This window comes from Bos grunniens, chromosome X (genome assembly GCF_055505025.1).
Source record: "Bos grunniens cultivar Pamir isolate PY7600 chromosome X, Bosgru_T2T1.0, whole genome shotgun sequence".
Lineage (NCBI taxonomy): Eukaryota > Metazoa > Chordata > Mammalia > Artiodactyla > Bovidae > Bos > Bos grunniens.
Window position 1 is genome coordinate 65392086 of NC_141194.1, and position 10922 is coordinate 65403007.

The 10922-nt window shown below is 48.7% G+C and overlaps 1 protein-coding gene across 1 annotated transcript; it reads left to right on the forward strand.

Annotated features, from left to right (window-relative positions):
* The first annotated feature begins 8572 nt into the window (after positions 1-8572).
* LOC147340625 (polyadenylate-binding protein 1-like 2) lies at positions 8573-10677 on the forward strand. The gene has a single exon (XM_086388931.1). The coding sequence runs from the start codon at positions 8588-8590 to the stop codon at positions 9188-9190; it is 603 nt and encodes a 200-aa protein (XP_086245057.1). The 5' UTR covers positions 8573-8587; the 3' UTR covers positions 9191-10677.
* Positions 10678-10922: the final 245 nt, after the last annotated feature.

The following is a 10922-nucleotide window of genomic DNA, read 5'->3' on the forward strand; positions in this document are numbered from 1 at the left end:
CCCCAGACAGCCATTTTGCTTTTTGCATTTCTTTTCCATGGGGATGGTCTTGATCCCTGTGTCCTGTACAATGTCACGAACCTCATTCCATAGTTCATCAGGCACTCTATCTATCAGATCCAGGCCCTTAAATGTATTTCTCACTTTCACTGTATAATCATAAGGGATTTGATTTAGGTCATACCTGAATGGTCTAGTTGTTTTCCCTACTTTCTTCAATTTAAGTCTGAATTTGGCAATAAGGGGTTCATGGTCTGAGCCACAGTCAGATCCTGGTCTTGTTTTTGTTGACTGTATACAGCTTCTCCATCTTTGGCTGCAAAGAATGTAATCAATCTGATTTCAGTGTTGACCATCTGGTGATGTCCATGTATAGAGTCTTCTCTTGTGTTGTTGGAAGAGGGTGTTTGTTATGACCAGTGCATTTTCTTGGCAAAACTCTATTAGTCTTTGCACTGCTTCATTCCGTATTCCAAGGCCAAATTTGCCTGTTACTCCAGGTGTTTCTTGACTTCCTACTTTTGCATTCCAGTCCCCTATAATGAAAAGGACATCTTTTTTGGGTGTTAGTTCTAAAAGGTCTTGTAGGTCTTCATAGAAGTGTTCAACTTCAGCTTCTTCAGCGTTACTGGTTGGGGCATAGACTTGGATTACTGTGATATTGAATGGTTTGCCTTGGAAATGAGCAGAGATCATTCTGTCGTTTTTGAGATTGCATCCAAGTACTGCATTTCAGACTCTTTTGCTGACCATGATGGCCACTCCATTTCTTCTGAGGGATTCCTGCCAGCAGTAGTAGATATAATGGTAATCTGAGTTAAATTCACCCATTCCAGTCCATTTCAGTTCACTGATTTCTAGAATGTTGACATTCACTCCTGCCATCTCCTCTTTGACCACTTCCAATTCGCCTTGATTCATGGACCTGACATTCCAGGTTCCTATGCAATATTGCTCTTTGCAGCATCGGACCTTGCTTCTATCACCAGTCACATCCACAGCTGGGTATTGGGCACCTACTGACCTGGGGAGTTCATCTTTCAGTGTTCTATCTTCTTGCCTTTTCATACTATTCATGGGGTTCTCAAGGCAAGAACAATGAAGTGGTTTCCCATTCCCTTCTCCAGTGGACCACATTTTGTCAGAACTCTCCACCATGACCCGTCCATCTTGGGTGGCCCTACATGGCATGGCTTAGTTTCACTGAATTAGACAAGGCTGTGGTCCATGTGATTAGATTGTTTAATTTTCTGTGATTGTGGTTTCAGTCTGTCTGCCTTCTGATGTCCTCTCTCCACGCCTACCGTCTTACTGGGGTTTCTCTTACCTTGGACGTGGAGTATCTATTCACAGCTGCTCCAGCAAAGTGCAGCCACTGCTCCTTACCTTGGACGTGTGGTATCTCCTCATGGCCACCACCACTGACCTGGGATGTCAGGTATCTTCTCGGTGCTCTAGTGCTGCGCGGCTCTGGGGTTTTGAGTGGGGGAGGCAAAAAGCACCATTTATTTTTCAAAAAGATCAGTCTGGCTACTGGAGGGAGAAGGAGGTTTGGTGTAAGTGGGGGGCCAGTTAGGAGGCTTGGCAGGACCCCATGAGAGGCACAATGGTGGACTCCCAGCGAAGTTGGAGAGGTTCAAGTGGTGTTTGGGTGGTAGAGGTGATAGGAATGGCTGAAGGATGAGATAATGACTAGAGGAAGATGTGGGTGTGGGAGAGAAAAGAAATAAGGGTGCTTTCCATTTTTATTTCACTTGAATATCTGAGTGGATTGTGGTGTTATTCATTGAGAAGGGGAAGGCTTCTGTGGGAGAAGCCAAGTTAGGGAGAGTTGGAGACAGGAGATAAAAGAAACTCAGGCGTTCCATTTTTGCCATTTAAGGCTCCCTTTTGGGAAACCTATATGCAGGCCAGGAAGCAAGAGTTGGAACTGGACATGGAACAACAGACTAGTTCCAAATAGGAAAAGGAGTACGTCAAGGTTGTATATTGTCACCCTGCTTATTTAACTGTACCCTGCAGAGTACATCATGAGAAATGCTGTGTTGGAAGAAGCACAAGCTGGAATCAAGATTTCTGGGAGAAATATCAATAACCTCAGATATGCAGATGAAACCACCCTTATGGCAGAAAGTGAAGAGGAACTAAAAAGCCTCTTGATGAAAGTGAAAGAGGAGAGTGAAAAAGTTGGCTGAAAGCTCAACATTCAGAACTAAGATCATGGCATCTGGTCCCATCACTTCATGGGAAATAGATAGTGAAACAGTGGAATCAGTGTCAGAGTTTATTTTTGGGGGCTCCAAAATTACTGAAGATGGTGATTGCAGCCATGAAATTAAAAGACACTTACTCCTTGGAAGGAAAGTTATGACCCACCTAGATAGCATATTCAAAAGCAGAGACATTACTTTGTCAACAAAGGTGCATCTAGTCAAGGCTATGGTTTTTCCAGTGGTCATGTATGGATGTGAGAGTTGGACTGTGAAGAAGGCTGAGCGCCGAAGAATTGATGCTTTTGAACTGTGGTGTTGGAGAAGACTCTTGAGAGTCCCTTGGACTGCAAGGAGATGCAACCAGTCCATTCTAAAGGAGATCAGTCCTGGGTGTTCTTTGGAAGGACTGATGCTAAAGCTGAAACTCCAATAGTTTGGCCACCTCATGCGAAGAGTTGACTCATTGGAAAAGACTCTGATGCTGGGAGGGATTGGGGACAGGAGGAGAAGGGGACGACAGAGGATGAAATAGCTGGATGGCATCACCGACTCAATGGACATCAGTTTGAGTGAACTCTGGGAGTTGGTGATGGACATGGAGGCCTGGCGTGCTGTGATTCATGGGGTTGCAAAGAGTAGGACACGACTTAGCGACTGAACAGAAGTGAACTGAAGGATGAAATGCCTATGAAACCTCCAGCTGGAGATTCAAATGAGCATACAAATAAGTGTGAGATCACTACCTCTTATCTTCCCTCCCATGATCCAACCCCCAACACACAAATGGGACCATATACTGTCCCCTCTCTGCAGTTTACTTTCCTCTGTATTTTGAAGGTGCCCCTAAATCAGATCCTATAGGCATAACTCGTGCTTGTTAATGATTGCATAAGAATCCATAGAATGGCTATACCACAATGTTTTCAGTCATTCCACAACTGATGAGTGCTTACTCTGTATCCTAGTTTGCCCCACCTTGCAGTGAACAGGAAGAGAAGTCTAAACCCTAGCACCCAAAGTTCTTATTGTCCCGCTTTAAACCAACTCCCATGCATATACAGCCTGGGACACTGAAAGCAGGACCTGACTGAGGACACTGAGGCTGGACCGTGCACGACCTTGGAGAGAAGTCAGGTTTAGGGCCAGCCCATTTACTGCCCAGTCCTTCTCAGTCTATTCTGCTGACTTGTCATCCTCAACCCAACTTCCACATGTTGGCGTGTCTCAGCGAATTGCCATGCACATTCCTCTCCTAACAGTACCCTCTCGAGATGAGTCTTCCCAGTCTTGTGGCTTTAAACACTATCTGTGTCCTGTTGTCTTGATAATTCTGCTTTTGCAGCCTACATGGAGAGTGGACTTCTCCAAACCTCAGACACTTAACAAGTGCAAATAGGAACTCTTGACACACATGCCCAACTGGCTTTCTTCCTTCTCCAAACCTGTCACATCCACTCCCTGTATTCTCTGTGACTATACATCACACCTTCATTACCAAGACCTGAAAGAAAATATTCTCATAGTAATCGTTCATGTCTTAAGTTTGTTCACCAACTGCCTTCAATCCACCAGCAAGTATGTCTGTTCTCTTTCCAAAATATCATGAGAACACATGCACTATTCTCTAAATTCATGTTGCCTTTCTGGGCCAAGCCACTGCCATCTCTCAAGTGGGCTACTGCAAGAGGGTTCAAATCAGTCTCCCTGCTTTGCTTTGTGCCCTGCCCACTTATGGTATTTTCCACAGAGAGCAGTCAGAGAGAAATTACTGAATATAATTAGATCATGGCACTCCTTTGATTCAGTTCTCTCTCTGGCTCCCCAGAGAAAACGAAACTCCATCATGGCTCCTTCCCACCACTGCACTGTCCTTTGTTCCCTCCATCCCCTCTCTCACTGGGCTCCAGCCACACTGGCATCCTTTCTGCCCCTCCAGTGCCCTTCTTTTCTTCTACAAGGCCAGAGGAACTGCAGTTCTCCCTGCTGGGCAGGCTTTCCCCCTGTTTCCCAGCAGAACTGACCACATATCATTGTCCTCAGAAAGGCCATCCCTGACCTCTGCCACTTCTCTTGGGTTCTAGGTGATATGTACCAAATCATTTCATTTATTTCCCTGAGGGCATTTGTAGCAACCTCTAAGTGCTTTTATATTTTCTGCCGTGTTTATATGCCCCACTAGAAAATAAGTTCCTTGGATGCAGGGGCTCTCTGTCTAGAAGAATGGCTGGTAAAGGGTGAAAGTGAAAATGAAGTTGCTCAGTTGTGTCCGACTCTTTGGGACCCCATGGACACCAGGCTCCTCCGTCCATGGGATTTTCTAGGCATGAGTATTGGAGTGGGTTGCCATTTCCTTCTCCAGGGAATCTTCCTGACCCAGGGATTGAACCCAGGTCTCCCGCATTGCAGACAGATGCTTTACCGACCGAGCCACCAGGGAAGTCACCAGGGGTACAGGGTAGTCCTCCATAAATACTGAAGGGACCTCTCCCTCCCTCTACCGACACTCCACAGGGCCCTTCACTTTTGCCTCAGTTACAGCAGCCAGTAGTCAGAACACTTTCGATTGCAGATGTGACCCAGAACTGAAAAGAAGGAGAAGGGGAGGTCATAGAAGCCTCTGTGAGAAAGGACTTGGAGAGTATTCCCCAGCTGCTCTCCTTGTCACTGGAGTAGCCCTGTTCCTGCTGCTGGAGGGTCAAGAGCCTAGGAATTGTCTTCTGACAAGTTTGTGGATTCACTGACCAAGCATGACTTTACTTCACCTCTTTCTCCTATTGTTTCACCGATTTCTGTTGGCTCTGTGGGCTGGAAGTCAAAGCCAGAGAGAGAACTTGTTGAGTTCTGGTCCTTGAATTGGTCCCTCTTGTCCCTTCTGCCTCCAAACAATGGGCTGAGAAGTTCTTCTTGTCATCTCCTGGCCCCCTACCCACCAGAAATCGTGGCTTCCTCCTTGGCCTCTGCCTCCTTGGGTCCTTCTTGGTGGCCACCTGGAATGGCAAGGCACAGTTCATCTGCATCCTGCCTACAAGCAACTTAAGATTATCAGGAGGTCCTAAGAGTGGTGACAGTGACCACCTTGGTCAAGGCACCAGCTACACAGCAGGCTCTTGCTAAGTCTACGTCCCTGCCCTTTGCTGGCACTAGCCCTGTCTAGGGGTAGAGGGCTAGACTTTGCATGCTGGCGAGGTACATGTCTGCATGTCTGCTTCTCAGTCTTCTTGGGATACTTTCCAGGCAGTGATGAGAAAGTTCTCACTGCTTCACACCTCATGGTGACCCAGTCAATTCTGAAGGTGCAGGGTTGTTCAGGTCAAGGCAATGTAGAAAACACACCACAGAAAACAGCTTTATATACCCATGGAAGGTGGATGGACTGGAGTGAGGGGGAGGAGAGAATGTGTGCTGAGCAGATGAAACTCCATGGCCACCACAGTCCAATCACATAGCGCATATAGCCCTCTGCTAGCATTTCTCTTATTTGTATGGGCAGTCCAAGCTTTAGTGGAGTGAGACATCCTGAGGAAAGGCTTTATGGTTTGATCAGTTTTTTATATTTGATCCCGAAGTCCACAGTTCAACGCCTGGCTCATGGTAACTGTGAAACCCCTATTTATGGAGGGAAAGGGGGAAAGGAGGGAAGAGTTGTTCTTGGAATTGGTCACATCTTACTGTCTTTTTAAAAATTCTGTCAGCTCTGTCTCAGTGCTGACTGTGTGTGTGTGTGTGTGTGTGTGTTCATGCATGCGTACATTTATACATATATTGACAGGTTCCCCCCAAGTTTTATTGAGATATAATTGACATATAACACTATATAAGTTTAAAGTGTACAACAAAATGATTTGATACATGTATATATCACTAAAATGATTACCACAAGAAGTTTAATAAACATCCATCACCTCAGTTACACTTTGTTTTCCCCTTTTAATGAAAACTTTTAATATCTACTCTTAGCTACTTTCTGTGTTGATATTTAGTTTGTACTAAAGATCTGATCATACCAAGTCCCTCTGTGAATGTGTTGAGTGGGTCCCGTGAGCTTGGGTATAGAGTCCAAGCATCTTAGCTTTCTTTTCAGGGCCCCCACACCTTCCAACCCCATCTTCTACCATATACTCTTGGAGATCATGAGCTCTGTCCACATAAGATGATTAGGCATGACGAGAAGTGACTATGCATGTGCTAGCATGCTATAGGGCCTTGGACACAGACTCATCCCTCTGTCTGTGGGAATGGAATGCCTTCCATTCTGCCTCAACGTGCTGGACTGCTACTACTCATCTTTCAGAGGTCACCTTGGGGGTTTAGTCTTCTGTGCAGTTTTGCTTGATTCCCACCAGAAAAGGTTATTGGGTGGGTCTTCCTTTCTGGAAGAAGTAGGACTCTAGCCTCTGTTGCGCTCTATTCTAATGGTTGCTTGCTTGCCTATCCTCTCAGCATTTGGCCTTGTGTGGCCTCTCTGCTCCAATACACACTGCTCACCTTTCCTCACCTTGCCCCACACCTCCAACACATCAACATTCACTACTCAAGTATCACACTGCCTGTCTCTAAGCCCCCAGTGCCAAGTGGTGGGTAAGGCTCCCCTAAATATTAACTGGTGAACTGGAAAAGACCTCATCCTGGAGAGATTTCCGGTTTTGTTTTTGTTTTGAACATGGATGTGCCGTTCATGGTTCACACTGGGAATGTCAGCAAGTCGAGGGCAGAGACAAGAAGAAACAAATGCCTGGCTCTGGACCAGGTCCTGTTCCCGGCTCTTGATTTGACTTTCCTCACTTATCATGGAGGATGGCACTAAGAACAGAGTGCTCTTGATTCCTCCCCTGCTTCCAGGCTGCATGAATTGAGGCTGAGTAGGTGGGAGGAGTTGGGGGCTGAAGAACCCCCAGGTCCTTAGTTCTCCCATAGTCTGGAGCAGGGACAGGGTTTCCAGCCCACACTGTCTGCTCCCAAGGTCAATCTCAAGACTGGTCCATCTCCTCTTGCTTCCGACTCCTGTATATCCCTAGGCTCCATAAATATTTGTGTCATGGCATTATGAATAAAAGAGTACGTGTTCTTGTGTTATTTCTTCCGCAAGTGTTGTAGAAGAATGAAAGAGCTGGAAAGGGGGAAGAATCTCTGAAAAAATGGGTCAGCGGGCTGCAGGGCTGGAGGGGGAGAGTGTCCCTTTAGCCCCAGCTCCTATTCTGAATAGGAGTTGTTGCCTTGGTGGCGGTAATGTTTGCGAGTGTGTGTGTGAGTTGAGGTGGGGAAGAAGCAACCCCTAAACGCGAGAAAACCATTTTTGCTTGGGTTTGTTTAGGCCGGGCAAGTGTTTTCTCAATGCCGCCCACCTTCTCTTGCAAGGTGCTTGATTTAATCATTTAAATGTTCTATGGGGAGAGGAAGGATAAAACAAAACTCCCTAAATCTATGTCAGATTCCCTTGGTCCACATGGAACCCCTTCCCTGTCTTCCTCTTCATACACATCCAGTTGATCCAGAGGCTGAGAACCCACACTCCTTCCCGCCAACACCAAGCCTCCCGCTCCCGCCCCCTCCCACCGCCCACTGCCCCGCAGCCCCGCAGCAGCCACAGGGGGAACCAAAGAGACAGAAGCCTTCCCAGCTGCCCGGACCACAGACGCCAACACCCCCCGCCCCCCACCACACGCCGCCCGCCGGCACCCCGCACGCTAACCCACGACCGAGCGGCGGCGGCAGCAGCGGGCTCTGGGCTGCAGGCTGCGGTGACTCGCACCGGTGCGCTCCTGGCAGCGCTAGCCATCCCAGGTGACTGGGACTCGCTAGATCGGCTGGCCCGGGGTCCTCCGCCCCAGCTCGCGCCCCCGGCCCGGGTTCTGGCGCCCACCTGCCTTCTTGCCCTCTCCCGCCTCTCACCTTCCCCCCCACCCACCCCCCAGGCTCGCGTGAAGGGAGGTCGCGGCAGCGGCCCGGCGGCACCGGCGACCGTGGCGACAGCGGCGACAGTGGCGGCGGCGGTGGCGGCGGCGGCAGCGGCGGAGGCTGCGGCGGCGACCGTGGCAGAGGCGGTGGCGGAGGCCTCCGTGGCGGAGACGGAAGCAGAGGTGGAGGCCGAGGCCTCAGTAGAGGAGGCAGTGGCGGAGGCCACCCTGGGGGAGGCGGTGGCAGCCCTGGCGGAGGAGGAGGCGGAGGCTGCACTGGCCGCAGCGGCCGTGGCGGTGGCGGAGGCCAGCGAGGCCGAAGCCGCCGCCGCCGCAGCAGAGGCTGCGGCGCCCGCCGTGGGGGAGGCTGATGCGGATTCCATTGCGGAGGTGGAGGCGGCGGTAGCGGCGGCGGTAGCCGCCGCCGCGGATGCAGATGCGGAAACGGGAGGGGGCTCCGAGGGGAACCCGGACTTTCCTATGGCCTCGCTGTACGTGGGCGACCTGCACCCTGAGGTGACGGAGGCAATGCTGTATGAGAAGTTCAGCCCGGCCGGGCCCATCCTCTCCATCCGCCTTTGCAGGGACAAGATCACCCGCCGCTCGTTGGGCTATGCGTATGTCAACTACCAGCAACCGGTGGACGCCAAGCGGGCCCTGGAGACCCTGAACTTTGATGTCATCAAGGGCAGGCCGGTGCGCATCATGTGGTCCCAGCGGGACCCCTCGCTCCGCAAGAGCGGAGTGGGCAACGTCTTCATCAAGAACCTGGGCAAGACCATCGACAACAAGGCTCTGTACAACATCTTCTCGGCGTTCGGCAACATCCTGTCCTGCAAAGTGGCCTGCGACGAAAAGGGGCCCAAGGGCTATGGGTTCGTGCACTTCCAGAAGCAGGAGTCCGCCGAGCGGGCCATAGATGCGATGAATGGCATGTTCCTGAACTACCGCAAAATTTTCGTTGGGAGATTCAAGTCGCATAAAGAACGAGAGGCCGAAAGGGGAGCCTGGGCCAGGCAGTCCACCAGTGCTGACGTCAAGGATTTTGAGGAAGACACCGATGAGGAGGCCACCTTCCGATGAAAACATCCCAGGAGCGAGCCAGCCAGCAGAGCCAAACCTTGGCTCCCACCCGGTTTACAACCCCCCCACCCATCCCATTCCCCCCAACCCACCAGCAGTGTATTGTATTGGGAGTGCAGGTCTCTCTCTCACCCCTTCCTTCCTCCTTCCTTCCTTCCACCTCTGCCTTCCTGTTTCTCTCTCTCTCTCTCTCTCTCTCTCTACTTCCCCTTCTCTCCCCGCCCCTCCCTCCACACCCACCTTGGGTGTTGTGAATAATATGCTAATCTGTGCCACTTGATAGTTAAAGGCTGCCTCTTCTCCTTGTGGTTTGGTTTAAAAAGCACTTTCTCTCTTTGTTTATTGCACAGGTGATGCAATGTCATGGTAGAAACATCAGGAAGGAGAAAGAAATCAGATGAGGGAAAACCAAGAGAGTAATTGCTCCCCATGACCCTACTACCTGGAGACAACCACTTTTACCATTTTGGTGTGCTGTTTTCAAGGCTCTCTTATCTCCTTCTCTCTCTCTCACCCTTCTTCACCTCCACCCCACCTTCCCTTTTAACACAGTGTTATAGAATGGTTCTTGTATGTGGTGTTTCTTAACCTGCTTTTTCAAAAACTAAAACCAAACAAACGTCAACCCATTGAACTTCTTTCCATGTTATTCAACAGGCTTGAGAAAGGTCATCTTCAGTGCCTGCAGTGTATCTATGGACCCTAACATTTCTGTACTCATCGCCACATTGTTGGACATTCAGGTGGTGCCTAGTTCTTTCTCTGTGTTTAAACCCAGCACTGTGTATACTCTGATGAGTGAATTCTTCCTTGTCAAGCCAAATCTTTGCTAGCGTACAGGATGTTCTTAATTGTGGACTTGCAGGATCCACATGTGGACATTTTAAAGACTGTTCCTGTGTGTTGCCCAATGGCCCCTTCATAAGCATTGTACCAATTTGCATTCATGCCAGCCACCTCAACTAGTAAAAACAGTATGCCCATTTCCCCTGCATAGTCTCCTGGTCACTGTAATTGGTGTGTGTGTGGGGGGAGGGGGGGCTGTGTGTGCACGTGCACGCTGCATGCGTGTGCGTGTGTCTTGGCCAGCTTGATGGGCTGCAAATGGTATTTTTCTGTCCTTAGTTGTTTTGCTGAATTTAAATACTGTTTATCACCTCGTTCCCCTGAGCCCACTTCCTGCCCCTTTCCCCATCCTCAGAAAAATAACCCAACTTCATTGTATGAAAAAAAAAATTCACAAAGCAGACAAGTCAACCGAAGAAAATTAATGTCACAAGTAATCAATCTTAATGATCACCCATACCTCCCTGAATCATTCGTCTACACCTGCCCAGTATTTTTCATGTGATATATATGTGAATTGTAATGTATATACTGTTTCATTATCTGCTTTTTCACAATAAATATATGATATAGATAGATATAGATGTATAGATAGATATTATTGAACTTCTTTTCATGTCATTAAATATTCTTCTAAAATAGTTTCCGTGGCTGTTTAGTATTCCAGGGAATGGGCTAGATAGAGGAACAGATAGGTGTATACATCTGTATCCATATGTAGATATAGATATGGGCATATTTGTTTTCACTAGTTCGTCATCATTGAACATCTGGATGGCTTCTTTGTTTTTTGTTTTCTTATTCAAATCTAAGTTGCTTAGAGCATAGTGCACAAACCTTGGTTACATTTTAGATTTTTTTCCTGAACAAACATTGCCAAAAGAAG

Bases quoted from the DNA above. Each gene is read 5' to 3' on its own strand.
- LOC147340625 (XM_086388931.1), top strand. From the start codon at position 8,588: ATGGCCTCGCTGTACGTGGGCGACCTGCACCCTGAGGTGACGGAGGCA.